We start from the raw sequence: 18,176 nt of genomic DNA on the forward strand, positions 1-18,176 counted from the left end.
AGACTTAGATTTAAGTACATGAAAATTTTAAATTTCTTCCAGCCTAAATTTTTTTAATGGTACAAGATTTAAGGAGAGGAATTCTCTGGTGGTACATTGGATAAGAGTTCACCAGCCAATGCAGGGAACGTGAATTCAGTCCATGGTTCGGGAAGATTCCACATGCTGCAGAGCAGTTAAACCCATGAATCACAGCTACTGAAACTTGTGTGCCTAGAGCCTGTGCTCCGTAACAAGAGAAGTCACCATAATGAGAAGCCGACATACCACAATGAAGAGTAGCCGTCACTTGCTGCAACTGGAGAAAGCCCACATGTAGCAGCAAAGGCCCAGTACAACCAAAAATAAATAAATACAATTATTAAAAAACAGATTTTAGGAGATATACTAAATGTTAAAAGGGTTAAATGGTGATTTGGGGTAATTTTTACTTCTTTGTATTTTCAAGTGTTCTATAGTGAACATATTTGGTGGGGGAAGTTATCTTTAACATACTTTTAAAATAAAATGACAAGTCACAAACTGGGCAGATGTCAGCAGTAAAACAGGACAGGAAAGAGTTAATGTCCACAATATATAAAAAAACTCTACAAAATTTTTTAAATGACTCCCATAATATATGGGTAAAGAGCATAATCAGGAAAAATGTAGAATATTACAAATATCTGATAAACAAATGACAGAATATTCAACCTCACTGGTAGTCAAACATATAAAATTTTAAGATACTAGGTGGTCCGTCAAAATAACGAAGTTAAAATAGCTTAAAAATAACTTATTGATAAAATAATATTCTCTGCTGGTATGAATTTAATGAAATAGGTTCTAATTTTATACATTGTGGAATGTTAATTTTTGCAACCTTTCTGAAAGTTGACTTGACATTATGAGCAAATAATGCTATCATGTTTCTCTCAGTGTGTTTCTACTAGGATAAAACAACATTCTGAGGAGAATCCATAAACTTTGAAATACTGTGCATAACATATAGTAAACCATAATTGAAAAATATTAGTGACTTCTTAAAACCTTTAATGACTGTACTGTTGAGTGAGAACATTTGTGATAGCTACATACCAACCTTTTAATTCTAATTCAAATATTTATCTCAACTATTTGGCAATATTGTCTGATATAACAGACTTAACATTCACTTACAGTCTAACTTGTATATAATAAAGCCTATAAAGCAAACTTTTATTGTAAAGAATTAAAAACAATATAACTGTCTAGCATTAAGAAAATTATTAAATCATAGTACTGCAGAATGTTAAATGGAATATAATATTATATAGTTATTGAACAATTTTGTTGTGAAATATTTATAATATGATGAAATATTTGCATTTATAATAGACTCTTAAACATTAAACAGATACAGTTTTTTATAAATATGCTCCCACAAAAGAACTTGAAGGAAATATGCAAATATATTTACAGTGTCATCTCTGTATGACAGAATTACAGATGATTTACTTAATCTGCTTTTTTTGTAGTTTCCATACTTTTTTAATATTTTAAATGAACATTAATATAACAACTTAGAAAAACATTTTAAGATAACCAGCCATGTCACAACTTTTTCCCTATTAATACATTTTTAAAAAGTGAAGTGTGTACCAAGTTGTGATGGAATATAAGCTCATAGAATTTTAACTATCTTCTCATTTTCTGAATCTAAAAATTGCCTTCTTTGTACTGTCTTTCAGAAAGACCAAAAACTGCAAACACCTTCTTTGGGTGGCTGGAAACATAGCATTAAATTGCAGTTGCTAAATAAGTGTTCTGAAAAAGGAAATTGCACCCCTCTCCTCTATTCTTTCCTGGGTAATCCCATGGACAGAGGAGCCTGGTGGGCTACAGTCCATGGTGTTGCAAAGAGTCAGACATGACTGAGTGATTCTTACTTACTGAAGTGTTAATCTATCTAAAGTGATTTTAGACAGTTAAATGGCTTCACGCACTAATTATTTAGCGTTTATTTACTTATATTTATACTATTAAGTATTACAGGGGAAAAGATCTCCATAAATGTCCCACATGCATTTTATTGCACCCTAGTGATTATCCCATGTAAATATTGTTACAGTTATTCATATGAAATAGAAGAATTGTTCAATTGGACTCACTACTGTGATAAAATATATCATCTAGCAAACTCAAGCATATTTTTATTTCATTGGAGACCATATATTTGCTTCTTTAAAATTGCTACTTTGTTTGCCATATATTCTTCAGGAATATTAAGTAAATCTATGATTGTCGTGGGAGAGTCCCAGGTGGTGCAGTTGGTAAAGAATCCACCTGCTCAATTCAAGAGACTCAAGAGACATGGGTTCAATCCCTGGGTCGGGAAGATCCCCTGGAGGAGGAAATGGCAACCCACTCCAGTATTCTTGTCTGTAAAATCCCATGGACAGAGGAGCCTGGTGGGCTGCAGACCATGGGTCGCAAAGTTGACACCACTAACCATGCACACGTGCACATGATTGTTATACTCATTAAATAAGATAATTCTGAAAGCCCTAGGCACTGTATTAAATGTTTATTGAATGAATGAGATATTTAGGGAATGAAAAAATGAAAAGCACCATCCTTTCTTTCCTTTTCTTTTGAATCCAAAGAAAGCTTAATATTAACAAAAAAAGATGAATCAACTAAAGATTTAGTTTTGTTTATACAGAATAAAGTAATACATTGATAAATGTATTTTGTGTTGTTACATATGATATATTATAATTATATGCACATATTAATTGAAATATAGAGTGAACTTTATTTCTCACATCTTAAATTTTGTTTTAATATAGGGACCACGAGGACCACAAGGTGATGCTGGACCTCCTGGAGAAATGGGTGCTGAGGTAATTTTTCTTGGGGTTGTTTCTTGTTGGTTCATCAGTTCAGTTCAGTTCAGTCGCTCAGTCGTGTCCGACTCTTTGCGACCCCATGAACCACAGCACGCCAGGCCTCCCTGTCCATCACCAACTCCCAGAGTCCACCCAAACCCATGTCCATCGAGTCGGTGATGCCATCCTACCATCTCATCCTCTATCGTACACTTCTCCTCCGGCCCTCAATCTTTCCCAGCATCAGGGTCTTTTCAAATGAATCAGCTCTTTGCATCAGGTGGCCAAAGTTTTGGAGTTTCAGCTTCAACATCAGTCCTTCCAATGGACACCCAGGACTGGTCTCATCAGTACTCAGTATTTTTGTAAGACTTTTCAAAGGTAAAGTTAATATCTTAGATATATATTTTGAAGAATAATTTTATAGTATTTTATTTAATATTCAGAAAATAAAATCTAAAGTTCTATTAAAAGCAGGAATAACTGTTGTATGAGCCTAATTTTATACATGTGACTTTCTCTTAACAGCTCATTTAAATAACAGAGCAAAAAGTAAATATAACTTTCTCTTTACTGATTTAGAGTTAATGTTGATAGCCCTTCACTCTGTTATGAAGAATATTGAAAAGTGACTCATTCAAGATTTATTTAAGAATAATAAGCTCTCAACTAGATAGCTCTAACTGAGCCCTCTCCCTTTGGCTTTAATTATTGATTTCCTGTTGCCTTCTATATATGCACCTAGATAGCCTACACACTTTTCAAATTCAAAATATCTAAACCAAACCCATCACTTTCGCACTGTTATTCTTTTTATTCTCATCTCACTGAAAGATGCCGCTTATGTCCAGTAACTTCAAACTGAGAGCTTTCCCAGACTCCTCTTCCTCCCTCATCCTGTCCTTTCTGCTGTGCTTTCCCTTTAATAAGCTCCCACCAGTGTCTCAGCTCTTTTGTTTTCTTTGTGTTCCTATTGCCAATGCTCCTTATTCCATGTCTCCTCCAGCTGCTATTATTCCTTAGCTGTTTGTTGCCAGTATATCTTTGTCATATCTTCCTTGCCCTTGAAATTTTTTATCAGCTCTCAGTCTTTAATAAAGTGCCAGTTACTTAACATGAGAAACAGTGTTCTGCATTGTCTAACCTCTGCAGACCTGTTCAGCCACATTCCAATAAAACTTTTCTCCTCCTCTAATCGCATGATTATGCAGTGCTTTTTTGCTATGCACTATGTATTCACTAAAAATCCAAGCGTGGCTGAGATACGATCCCTGATTCCATCAGCAGTTTATAATCTATTCCAGAAGATAATCATATAAAAGATGATTATACTTCAACATGTTAGACCCAATGATGGAGACATTCACAGGACTTTATAAGAGTACAGTAGTGGGTACATAGCCATAACTGGATAAGGGGAAAAAGACTTGTCTGCATTGCGATAAGGGGAGGGTATTGAGTTTTAAGGAATGAGTATGAGTTTGTTGTTGTTTAGTTACTGAGTCATGTCTGACTCTTTTGCAACCCCATTGACTGTAGCCTGCCAGGCTCCTCTGTCCCCAGGCAAGAATACTGAAGTGAGTTACCATTTCCTTCTCCAGGAGATCTTCCTGACCCAGGAATTGAACCCCCATCTCCTGTTTTGGCAGGCGGGTTCTTTACTACTGAGCCACCAGAGAAGCCCAAGTATGAGTTAACCATATGAAAGGAGAGGATAAGGGTACACAGCATAGTATGAGGAGGAACATGCAAACCTGAGGCAGTAGAGATTCTTAAAGTCAAAATAAGCAGTAAGGATAGATGAAATTACAGAGAAATGATTGGATCAAATAAAAAAATCTTATATACTCTTGAAAAAACTTGAACACTTATCTTTTTTCCTAAATATTTATTTGGCTGTGCCAGGTCTTCGTTGCAGCATGTGGGATCTTTAGTTCTGGCATGCAGGCTCTTAGTTGCAGCATCAGGGATCTACCTTTCCGACCAGGGATTGAACCTAAGCACCCTGCATTGAGAGCACAGAGTCCTAGCCACTGGACCACCAGGGAAGTCCCTAAACTTTTTTACCTTATGGGCTATAGTAAGTCACTGTAAGGGCGCTGGGCAGTGATAAAGTCTTGTGTGTCTTTGGAAGATCATTTTAGCAACCTCAAGGAGGATGTATTTAAGAAGTCAAGAATGCAGACATGTATACCTTCTAAAAGGCTGTTGCATTGAACTAGGTAAGAAATGATAGAGGTCTGAACTATGTGCAAAGGAGATGGATTTGAGAAATGTTTGTTGTATAAATTCTGGAGAAACTGCATATTTGTGGGATATGAAAAGCAAAGGGAAAAGAGAAGTCAAAAATTATTTCCAGATTTCTAGGTGCAACAGAATGGATGGCAATATCCTTTCTTGAGACAAGTAAGAAGAATGTTCATCATAATCTGCTATTTTGCCCAAGGTAAATGGTTAACAAGTAGCAGACATTGGTTTTGAATCCAAACCTGACTCAAAAGCCAGTGCTGATAACCTATACTATGCTACATCCTCTGAACCTAAAGAAAGCAGAGAAAAGGCATAACTTGAAATGTTGTTATTGTTTTTAACAGAATAGAAGATGATCCTCTTGTGATATGAAGTAGGGGTTGAGTAGATCCCCTGAGGAAAATATTCCAGAATAGTGATTGAGGGAACTTTCCTGGCAGTCCAGTGGTTAAGACATCATGCTTTCAATGCAGGGGGTATGGATTTGATCCCTGGTCAGAAACAGTGATCACACATGCCATGGTGTGGCCAAAAAAAAGAATAGTGGTTGAGGAAAATGGTTAAAGATAGGTAAAAGCAAGTATACCTTACTAAAAGTCAAGCTGAAGTGGGAGACTTTGAATTTGCATTAGATTAATAATGATATTGTTAATAATAGGTAGCAATTTCAGAGAAATTTCTATTTGCCTAGCAGTATCTATGTACTTTATCATATTAATAAATTCTCACAATACTCAGTGAGGTAATACAGTTATTCTCATTCTACAAATGAGGAAATTGAGACATGAAATGATTAAGCAACTTGTTCAAGAGCAATAACTAGTAGTAGTGGCAGAGCCCACATTCACATTTAGGGAACCCAGTGTCTTAGTCACTGTACCTCTCAATATGTAATGTTGCCACTTTGCACAGGAGTATAATTTTTCCATTGACACTCAACTAGGAATGGAAATAGAGAAGGCAATTCAAAGTGCTAATCCAAGATTGGCATAAGAAAGGAGGTACCACTGAGATCAGAAGATCAACCATTGGATTTAGACTAAGAATAAAAAAGCCAAGAGTCGCTGACAGATCGGGTGAAACTGGGGACTAGATGAGGTCTAGGAGATTAAGAGCAATTTTGATATGGAAGAAATCTGAAGAGAGTTGGAATTCTCTCTTGAGAGAGAATTTTAACCTTAGGATAGAATACTAAATCCTGTAATTTCTGAAGCAGAGCAGAAGCTCAGGCAGTCTCACTTCATGGTCCTTCCTCTTAAGTTCTGGAATACACTGTCTCTTGTAAAGTCACAAAGGTAACCAATGGAAAATTTTAAATAATATAATCATTCCAAAAATTGGTGAAATTATGGTAAAAGGGAAAGAGTTTTAAGGGAACTAAACTTTTAGCAAGGTAATATATCAAGAAGTAGAGGAATATTTCTTGATTATTGGGAAAACTAAAAGCAAAAATTGTTTTGTAAAGTAGTTGCCTCTGATGAGTGGGTCTGGGGTTGTTCATTACAACTTCATCTGTACTGTTGTGCACTATAGCTTTTATTTTCAAAAAAGCAAAGTAAATATGGATTGTGGAAGCTGAGTCAAGATAGAAAACAACTTCTCATCTAAAATACTGTAACAGCATAAGAGACATTTTAATCTCTAATAATTATAAGGAGGTTTATCACCCATGGATCAGAACTATTGAGGGAATCCCTAGAAGACAAAAAGCAAACAGGAAACTTCGGATCAAACTGTATTAGTATCATAGGTTAATGCTTTAAACTACCCCTGTACTCTGAAAATATGGGGATATAGAATGCATATGTGTGTGTTTGTAATTGTGTGTATAAGTACACATACGTACACATACACATAGATTGACAGAAAAGAGAAGAAAAAGAGTGAGAAAGAAGAAAAAGCAGAGGCATGCATAGTATGCTCAAAAACAAGATAAATATCTCCAAGAGACAAAAATACAATGATTACAGGAACCCCATGCTTATAAATAGCCAGAGATTGCAAGTTATATGTTTTCAAGATAAAAAATTCAATCAAAAGCTTCCCAATGGACCCACTTATGAAAGGAGAATGGGAAAACAATGCCATACATATGTATATATATAATTCATATCTTCTTTGTGTGATATGTTTTATAAAACCAATAAAGAAAATGCACTTTTTTCAGGAAGTATATTCCAAGAGGGATGAAAATAAATGGGGGGAAGAATACAAAGTGAAAAACATAGAGACTAGTAAGGATATGATGGTAGAAAATTAAAGAGGAAACAGGAAGTAGTTTTCGCGACCAAAGATTAAAGGGTGAGAGGAAGGATTAGAAGACACTGGTCTAAGAAGTCCTGGTTTCTGGTGGTACTGTTTTAGCATTTGAACTCTTCAAAGTCCCAGAAATTTTCTGGTCTTATGCCATGAAGTTTATAAAGGGACAACAAGAATCCTTTCCTGGATATAGATATCCCATCCTTGGGCTGAAGATTACTACCATCTTCTTACGAGGTTGTTACTGACTTTATATTGGTGAAGGAATGTGTACAAACAATGTGCCAAATCATTCTCTTCTAGGGACCTCCAGGTACTGAAGGGGAATCCGGTCTTCAAGGCGAGCCAGGCACAAAGGTAACATCACTTAAAAGTCAAGGAGAGGGTCTCAAACCTTTCACCACTGACCACTATGTTTGCCATATTTTGGTGAACACCCACCACCTTGGAAGCAGGTAAAGAATAGTAGATAAAAATAGAAAGTGTTCTCAAATGAGTCAAAAATATTATTTACTTATCCATATATATGCATACATATGTATACATACATATATATACATGTATATATGGGAAGGAATGCAAATGAAAAAGCAAAAATATTGTAAATAATCTGAAGAAAAGAAAGGAACATTGTTTTGGAACCCCTGTCTTCATAATATGCCCTCCATAATTATTAAACATGCAGTTTTAGTAGAAAGGAGTTTAATCTTCCCCTTTGTTTCTGCAGGGAGATGTTGGACCTGTGGGCAGTGTTGGAGCTGCTGGGGAGCCAGGGTTACGGGTAAGTGCCTACCAGAAACCATTTTGATGCACTGGCCCACCTATCTTACAGATTGAAAGCTCAGTGTAAAGACTTAAACGATTGTATAGGAAACTTCTCTTGCATTATAGAAAATGTTTGTCTTTATTTCATAAGTTGAAAAGTTGCATGCTAAACTCTTCACGTCATTATTTAATAGCATCGAGAGTCCTAACCTCACACATTCTTTTCTCAGAATCAGGTGTACTCAGGTCCTTGCTAAATGGTCACTGTGCATGTCACTAATGTTAGCATGAAGAAGAAATTCACAAATACTAATGTTCAGCTCTCCTGCTATTTCCTGACCTAACAAGACAGATAAAGCATTGAAACATAATTTGTGTTTAGAAAACCAAAAAACCAAAGATGTGCAAAGTTAATAAGTTTCAAAGAAATAACTAGATAATTACAATGAGATAGCTTACATTCTAATATAAACAGTGGTTCATTTAAGCTGTGGTAAGGTTTTTCCCAAGATAACAGGGACCAAGATAATTTTAAGAGACTTTTTTTTTTCTTTTTTACTAAGAGGTAAAGTTGGGGGATGTTTTTTGCATCCCATTCCTTTCTTGTTCATTTTTCTCTGTTTTTCAGGGGTGCAGACAGTATGAGGTGAGGGTAATGAAGTATCAGCAGTGGGAGCAATGGGCAACTGTGGAGATACTGATTAATTTATTTTTAAATGATTCAGGTGGCAGGAGAACTAGTACTTCTTTAATCACTTCATAAAGTGTGGCTCTACATTTACTTCTGCAAGTTTTAAGCCAGGAAGACAGCTTCCAAGTAAGGGCCTGCTCTGAATATCACTTCTCCTGTGTGAGAGAGAAAACACAGACCTAAAAATCTGGTACACTGATTTTAACTGAATTAAGTTGTATCAATCCATGTAAATTCAGAAAAGCAAGCTACTACAATTTTATGAGATTCAGTATTTAAGAAATATAGATGTACAGTCTTTTAAGAAATGTAGATGTAGGTATCTGTTTCCAAAGCTACCAAATGAATATATATTACGCTTAATTATCTTAAAGTTGTTAATATTCCAGGACCCTCTTATTTGAATTTACAGTGCTATAACTCTTTACATCATCTTCAGAGTTATTCCAGGCAAATTAAATCATGTTTATTATATTGTCAGGTACTCCTTATAAATAAAGTAGAAGTAGGAATAAATGTACATAAAACTGCTACTTCTATGGATACGAGGAGCAAAAAATAAAAATTAGGATAAATGACTCAATAACATAATAGGTATTATTTTCTGCTGCCAAATAGGGTGAACCAGGAGCTCCTGGAGAAGAAGGTCTCCAGGGTAAAGATGGATTGAAGGTAAAGTATGCTTTTAACATTATGATTAAGGTAGATATTTTTGAGAAATCTTTAAAATATTATATTACACTTAATTTTCTATGTGCCAGCAAAAAATCTCCTTATTGCATGGTATAATTATTTCAATACTTTCTTTTTCTTAAAATTTTTTGCTGTGGTTATAGGGGAACCCAGGAGGAAGGGGACTTCCTGGAGAGGATGGAGAAAAAGGAGAGACAGGCTTACCAGGGACCACAGGGCCTTTGGGTGGACCAGGTCTGATGGGCCCTCCAGTGAGTACCTCTGGGTTCAAAACTCAGTGAACTCAGCCCTCTACACACACACACACATGTGAATCATATACACACATTCTTGACCCCCTTATATGTCCATTTGGTGTTTGAAGGTGTATGGCTTGAGTGAGGGACGAACCAGGCACTGATTATCAGCCTCACATCCAAGGAAAAAAAGATACTTTTCCCATATGTCACACAGGTTATTGAACTTCTTAATTCTTCCACTCACTTTGAGATATAATTGACATATATAAGTTTATAGAACATGACATGTTGATTTGATATACATAAATATTGCTGAATGATTACAATGGTACATTGTTTTATTTCAGCTTCAAAAATGACCTTTAGCATTTTTTTGTAAGGCAGGTTTAGAGGTGATGAACTCTTCAGCTTTGGGTTGTTTGGGCAACTCTTTCTCACTCCTTTATTCCTGAAGGACAGTTCTGGGTATAGTGTTCTTGATTAAAGGGTTCTGTTTTTCTTCCCATATTTTAAAGATGTTATCTCATTCTCTCCCGGTCTATAAAATATATACTGAGAAACCTACTCATAGTATTATTTGGGTTGTTATATGTGATGAGTCACATTTCTCTTGCTACTTTTAAAATTCTCTCTTTGCTTTGGTGGTATAATTACAGTCATCCCTCAGTTTCCATGGGAGATTGGTTCCAGGACTGCCACAGATACCAAACTGCAGATGCTTGAGTCCCTCATATAAAATGGCTTAGTATTTGCATATAACCTACCTACATTCTCCTGTATACTTTAAATCACCTCTAGGTTACTTACATACCTAGTAAAATAAATACTATGTAAATATGTTGTAAAGATAGTATAGATGCTATGTAAACTATTGTCACTGCATAGCAAATTCAAGTTTTGCAACTTTCTGGAATTTTAAAAAAATATTTAATATTTTGATAATATTAATATCATTAATATTTTGGTTGTTTGACTCTGCAGTTGTGAAACCTGCAGGTACTGAGTGTTAACTATAATATGTCTCAAAGTAGCCCTTTTGGGATTCAACCTATTTGGTATCCTTTGAGCCTCAAAAATCTGGACAACTATTTCTCTCCCTGAGTTTGGGATGTTGTCAGCCATTATATCTTTAAATATTCTTTCTGCTCTTTTCTTTTTTTATTCTCCTGATATTTGCACAATATTGTCCTACTTGATGCTTTCCCATAAGTATCCTAGTCTTTTCTTTATTCTTTTTTCTTTCGGGATAATTTAAAATCACTTATCTTTGAGTTCATTGATTCTTCTGCTTGGTCAGGTCTGCTGTTGAAACTGTTGAATTCTTCAATTCAATCACTGTATTTATCTCTAGGATTTTTGTTTTGTTTATTCTCATGATTTCTATTTCTTTGTTGAACTTCTCATGCATTGTTTTCCTAATTTCATTTAGTTATCTGTCTATGTATTCTTGAAGTTCACTGCACTTTTCTAAGAGGAATATTCTTGCCTGATGTGTTGCAGTCCATGGGTTGCAAAGAGTTGAACACAACTTAGCAGCTGAACAACAACAGTTCTTTCCTGGAGAATTCCATGGACAGAGGAGCCTGGAGGGTTTACAGAACATGGGGTCACAGATTCTTTGTTAGATTGTTCACAGACTTCCATTTCAATTATTGAAGTATTTTAAGTTTCTTTTGGTTTTGTTATGTTTACCTGTTTTTTTATTATCACAATATCCTTGCATTGATGCTTGCACATTTGAGTAAGTGATCTCCTCTTCTAGATTTTATAGGTTTGTTTTGGCAGAGAAAGACCTTCACCAATCTCTCTGCTTGAGGGACTTGGATGGGTCTGCTTATAGTGTTTGTGGGCAGGCACAGCTTGCTACTGAGATCTCCAGGTTGGTGAGGTCCCTACCCGTATTGTGAGGCAAGAGGAGAGTTGCCACTGGCTGGTCTCTGCAGTTGGGTTGGCCACCTGGCTAGTCTCCACGTAGTAGTGGGGCCACTAAATAGGTACCCTGGTTGGATAGGTATGCTGACTGGGTTCCATGGTCAGATGGGGCCATTAGCTGGCTTCTGAAGTTACCTCTGGTAGGATATGATCTCAGGCTATGTTCCCTGGAAGGACAGTAGCACTTGTTGGATTCTGCAATTAGGCAAGGCCTCATGTTATACTGTCTAACCGGATGTGGCCCTGGTAGGACCCCATATTCAGGCAGGGCTGCAAACATGGCTTCACAGTTGAATGGAGCTACAGGCTGTGCCCCAGGTTTGAACAGATTTGCTTTGTGATCAGTTAGGGCACTGGCTATGCTTCTGTGTTGGATGAGGCCACTTGCCAGGCTGTCTGATTAAGTGGGGCCTTCAGCTGCATCTCACAGATAATACTCCATGGTAGGATGGAGTTACATTGCATGGGTGAGGTTACAAGCTGTTTCTATAATTGGGCAGGCTGTAGGTGAAACTGCTGCTGAATAGGGCTGGATCCCACAGCTGGGAAGTGTTTAACTTAGACTGGACTCCAAGCCTGCCCAGGGTCACTGCTCAGGCTCCCCGGTCTGCTGACTTGGCTCCCTGCCTGAGCAAGGCTGTAGTGTGGACTCTACAGCTGCCTAAGTTCTCAGACAAGGCTTTCTGGTCGAGCAGGATGGGAGCCCATGCTTAGCTGTTGAGCAGTGTTGTAGAATTACTCACCTGCCCAGGCAGGGCCATATAACAGGCTCAAGAACAGGTATGAACATTTGGCTGGGGACACACACCACTCCATTATTCTGGCCTGGAGAATTCCATGGACTATACAGTCCATTACTTTACCAACAAAGGTTCGTCTAGTCAAGGCTATGGTTTTTCCAGTAGTCATGTGTGGATGTGAGAGTTGGACTGTAAAGAAAGCTGAGTGCAGAAGAATTGATGCTTTTGAACTGTGGTGTTGGAGAAGACTCTTGAGAGTCCCTTGGACTGCAAGGAGATCCAACTAGTCCATCCTAAAGGAGATCAGTCCTGGGTGTTCACTGAGAGGACTGATGTTAAAGCTGAAATTCCAATACTTCAGCCACCTGATGCGAAGAGCTAACTCATTTGAAAAGACCCTGATGCTGGGAAAGATTGAGGGCAGGAGGAGAAGGGGACAACAGAGGATGAGATGATTGGATGGCATCACCGGCTCAATGGACATGAGTTTGGGTAAACTCCAGGAGTTGGTGACGAACAGGGAGACCTGGCGTGCTGCAGTCCATGGGGTTGCAAAGAGTCGGACAAGAGTGAACGATTTTCACTTTCACTTTCCAAATCATGCAGAACTTCAGCCAAGCTCCCTGATCAGACAATGTCACCAGCTAAGTTCCGCAGATAGGCAGACCACTGGCTGGGATCTCTGTTCAGGTGCTGCTACAAGCAGAGATGAAATCCAATAATACTTTAGTACCGGTTACTGTAAGTCTTGCCCCTTTGCCCATCTCTTATCTTTTCCCCAGTTGTCAGGCCCTCAAGTTCTCCAAATGATCCTCACGCAGACCTGACTGGGCAACTCTGGAAACATCTTGCAACAGTAGATGGGCTGAATATCCACTTTGGGTTCTCTTTTTCCCCACAGGAGATGCTATAGATCAAATGGGTTCACTCCGCAATGCTCTGTTGGCCTGGGGAAAAGACAATGCAACCCAAATGAAACCTTTCCTCCAGCTTCTTAACGTGGTTATTCTGTCTCTGTGATTCAAAAACCTGCTTCAGCCTCACCCTCAGGTTCCAAGCCATACTTCTTGAGACTTGGATTTATAGGATTCTTGATAGTTTTAATTTTTTTAGAGGATTCATCAGGAATGGACCCACAGAGAAGCCAAATAACAAGTACTGAGAAAGTGTAGTTATCTTCCTGAGAAGTTTTCTCAAATTTGTTGTTATATAATAAGGTCATTAATGATTATTAATATTTTAGCATAGATTTTTTTTTCAGGCAACTGGCCTAGTTCCCTAAGAAAATACTGAAGTTATTTGGAGTGGTGGCGGGGAGGGCGGTGGGACGCAGAACTAACAAAAAGAAAGGTCTAATCATGCCGTAGGACAACACAGCCAGGAATCCCAGAGGGATGATGCAGAATGACAAATGGTGATGGGTAGAACAGAGATGAAAAAGGGGCTCAAAACAAGACATGGAAAAATGATAAACACAGACTTCATCTGCTTCATAACTTTTCCCAGGAATAATCCTGCCTTGTACACATCTTTGGTGCCTTTTTTAGTAACAACACATGTGCATTTCTTTTTTATTCTTTTTGTTGTTCTTCTTGGAATTTTAAATGCCTTTTAGCTCATAAGCTCAATAAAAATACCATGGCATATTTTTTCAAAAGAATTTTATGATCCAAGGAGCTATTGCTTAATCAGGCAGCCTGATGTTCAATTTATTTTTGCACATCAAAATAATTCTTCCTTAGGCAATGTCACAAAGATGCTACCTTAAAAATTCTTTTAAAAAATAAGAACGAGAGTGAAAAAATTAATTTTTTTCAAGTAAAGAGATGTTCTTTTTGCTTTCTAAAAGATTGGAAAATGATATCTTGATAGAAAAATGAGGCAAGGGAAACATCAGTAACTAATTCCCAAATCCAAGATGAACTCTTTGAACAAAGGAAAACATTTTGTATTTCATGCTTGAAATCTGCTCTAAAACAGACAATTCAGTTGTCTAAATGCATAACTCTGCATGAGAAAAAGAGCTTGAAAGCTTCTGTGAAGAAACATCTGCCTGACTTATGGTCCATCATTCATTTCTTAAAAAGTGTATCGCCCTGGTATTTAAGATCTAAACAGATGTGAAGCTATGTACTCTGAAGCTGAGTAGGTATAAATGAAATTGTCTTGTTTTATTGCTTTATAAGAAAACTTGATGGGATTTATTGAAATTTAATTTTCCCATCTGTGTAGAGTGATATGATATTAGGTAGAAGTGAATAGCTTAAGAGAATCTGAAATTAAATAATGCATACTTTTCAAAGAAGCTTTTTCAGTAGAGTCTTAAAAGTGAAGTCAAAAAGATGAGAGGAATAGTTAGAAATATTTAGAAAAGAATGAGGTATACATGACTCTTGTTTCTAAGACAGTTTCCTTGGAAACCCTGAAAAGTAATCACTTTGGAAATTTGAAGTCAGTGGCATTAAGGAGTAAAAGGTTATCTAAACCCTTATCTTCTGAATGATTCATATAACTCTGGTTTTAGACTTGCATGTTCTGAACTGTTGTGTTGTAAAGCAACACACAATAGAAAGAAGCATGCACTGTCTACTCTGCAAGAATTGTTCAGACCCTCATCTATTACTAAAGTGCTGTACATTGTTCTGGGAGTCGTTCTTTGGTTTCTCAGTTTACACGTTACACTTAATAAAGGGGTTGGAGCTCTGCAGAACCCCTATGATGATTGTGTCAAGGAGGATGCTGAACTGGAAGGACTTTGTTTGTTCTTTATCTGCTTGAATCAGAGAAGATTCTCCACGTCTGGTTAACATATTAGCTTCTATGCAGGCTTTTTTTTTTAGAAGAAAAGGTTACATAGCCTTAAAAAAAAAATTAGCTTGGATGTTTCTAAATCTTTGTTAGCTTTACAAACTGTGACTCTGTAAAAATTTTCTAAATATTTAGAAATTAAATTTTTTTAATCTTCTGAATTTTTATACAGTTTCTAAATTTTTGTTAGCTTTACAAACTGTGACTCTAAAATTTTTCCATTCACTAATTCAGTGAGGTTTATGAGTTCCTTGGATGAGCCAAGAACTCTGCTAAGTTTTGGGAATACCAAGGGGAACAAGATGAGGAAGATTCCTGATCTCAGATTTGACAGTATCATGGAGAAGACTGAATAGGCAAGATCACTGCAGGTGGTGGTTAATGTGGTGATAAAGATAAACAAGATGATAATAAAGGACAACTGGTTAAGGGAAGGGGAAAGCCAACTAGTTAAGAGAAGAGAAGCTATTTACACTAAGGCAGTGAGGAAAGGCTTCTCTAGATAGGGGAGGATTGAGCTGAGACCTGGAGAGTGAAGACGAGCCAGTGAATGAAAGAACTCTGGAGATCCTTCAAGGTAGGTCGAATAGCAATGGAATAGCAAGGACCAAGATGGGGAGGTAAGAATGATCTAGGTATTTTTGGAAAACTAAAAGGAGTTTGTTACAGCAGAGTGAATAGTGAAACGTTGTTTGAGATGAGCTTGAGGAAATAGGTAGGTAGCAAATCATGAAGGACCTTTTAAGCCATAGTAAAAAATTGGGGCTTATTTAAAGTATAGTAAGAGGCCACTGAAAGATTTCAGGCAGAAGAAAAATACAGTCTCTAATGGGAACATTCTCTGTAATTTCCAAACTTTGTTTAACAATGTCTAGTGTTATTGGTTATCTCAAGGGATAAATTAATTTCTGGGGGAAAAAATAAACAAGATAAATTTGAATTACAAAAGCTTGTGATGTGCTGAGAAAATTTAATGAGAGAAAGAATGGTCTTTTCAACAAATGTTGCTAGAACTACTGGATACCCACACACTAAAAAATTAATTTGGATCTTTCCTTATGCTACACACAAAATTAACTCAATCTGGGTCATAGATCTAAATTTAAGAGCTAAAACTATAAATGTCTGGGAGGACAACATAGAAGGAAATCTTCTTGACCTTGGGTTATGCAAAGCCTTATTAGATAACACCAAAATTACAAATAACAAAGAAAAACAGATAAATTGGACTGCATTAAAGTGAAAAGTTTTAGAACTTCAAAGAACACCATCAAGAAAGTGAAAAGACACCATAGAATGGGATAAAATATTTGCAAATCATATGTGATAAGAGACTAGTATCCAAAAATATATGAAGAACTCTTACAACTCAATAATAAGATAATTTGATTGAAAAGTGAAAAGTCTCTAAACAGATATTTCTCCAAAGAAGATATATATAGTTGGCAAATAAGCACATGAAAGATACTCAGCATCATTAACTATTAGGAAAATGCAAATAAAGTCACAATGAGATACCACTTCACATCTACTAGAGGGAAAAAAAACCAAAATAATAAGTGTTGATGAGAATATAAAGAAATTGGAACTGTTATACATCATTGGTTGGATGTAAAATGGTACAGCTACTTTGTAAATCAATTTGGCAGTTTCTCAAAATGTTAAAAACAGAGTTACCATATGACCCATCCGTTCTTGGCATATACCCAAAAGAATTGAAAACAGGATTCAAACAAAAATTTTTACATGAATGCTCATAGCAGCATTATTTATGTTAGCTCAAAAGAAATAACAAAAAAAAATGGTCATCAATCAATAAATGTTTATTAATTAATGTAGTATATCATACAATGGAATATTATTTGGCAATAAAAAATATACTGATCCATGCAAAAAAAAATATTGATTCATGCTACAATCTTGATGAACTTTGAAAACATTATGCCTAGCAGTCAGTCATAAGAGACCACATAATACAGGAAATATCCCAAATAGGCAAATCTCTAGAGACAGTGAATTCGAGTTGCCTAAGGCTAGGGCTTGGGAGGAAACTGGAAATGACTGTCAGTGGGTACAGGATTCTTTATGGGGTGATGGAAATTGATTCTAAAATTATGGTGATGGTTGCAGAGCACTATAAAAACCATTGAATCATACACTTCAAGTCAGGGGTCCCCATCCCCCAGGCTGTGGACCCATACTGGTCCAGGACCTGTTAGGAACCAGGCCACACAGCAGGTGAGCAAGCAGAGCTTCATCTATACTTACAACTGCTCTCATCACCATGTGAGCTCTGCCTCCTGTCCGACCAGAGGTGGCACAATAAATGTAATGCACTTGAGTCATCCTGAAACCATACTTATCTCCCCCATCCATGGAAACATTGTCCTTCATGAAACCAGTCCCTGGTGCCAGAATGATTGGGGGTCACCCCTTTAAATAGATTAATAATATGGTATGTGAATTATATCGCAAAAACCATTGTTTTTAAAAATAGATGTGATATGTTACTTCTGAGACTACAGCTACTCTCACAAAGTTAAATCAGTAGGGAATCCCAAATCCGTCCTCTGTGGTGTGAGTAGGCTGAACATCAAGGCAACTATTCCCTGTCAACATGACATTTGTTTAAAAACATTCTTATTTGTAATCATTGTATTATTTGTAATTATTTATTGTATTATTTGTAATCATTGAAGAAGTCTATTAAAACATGCACATTGAGAAATGATTGCCTTTTTCTACTCTGCCCTGCAAGTCTCTAAATACACAAATAGGTTGCAGTGGGTCATGTAAACTTTTAAAAGACAACATTTTGGAGAAAATTATCACTGATGCATTTCTGAACAAACACTAAAATAAAACAAACTAACATCAGTGGAAGTTTACCACCGCCACTCCCCAAAAAGAAAAACAAACTATCTTTAAATAGAAAAAAAGTGAATGAAAA

The 18,176-nt window shown here is 36.6% G+C and overlaps 1 protein-coding gene across 8 annotated transcripts in view; it reads left to right on the forward strand.

Annotated features, from left to right (window-relative positions):
• Positions 1–18,176, forward strand: part of COL24A1 (collagen type XXIV alpha 1 chain) — a 371,899-nt gene that overhangs the window by 253,726 nt on the left and 99,997 nt on the right. For all 8 annotated transcript variants that reach the window (XM_043460779.1, XM_043460785.1, XM_043460778.1 and 5 more), the window contains 5 exons: positions 2,811–2,864; positions 7,662–7,715; positions 8,086–8,139; positions 9,433–9,486; positions 9,651–9,758. In XM_043460779.1, coding sequence (XP_043316714.1) covers positions 2,811–2,864; positions 7,662–7,715; positions 8,086–8,139; positions 9,433–9,486; positions 9,651–9,758 — 324 coding nt within the window. The remainder of the gene's footprint in view (positions 1–2,810; positions 2,865–7,661; positions 7,716–8,085; positions 8,140–9,432; positions 9,487–9,650; positions 9,759–18,176) is intronic.

Source organism: Cervus canadensis, chromosome 2 (assembly GCF_019320065.1).
Source record: "Cervus canadensis isolate Bull #8, Minnesota chromosome 2, ASM1932006v1, whole genome shotgun sequence".
Taxonomy (NCBI): Eukaryota; Metazoa; Chordata; class Mammalia; order Artiodactyla; family Cervidae; genus Cervus; species Cervus canadensis.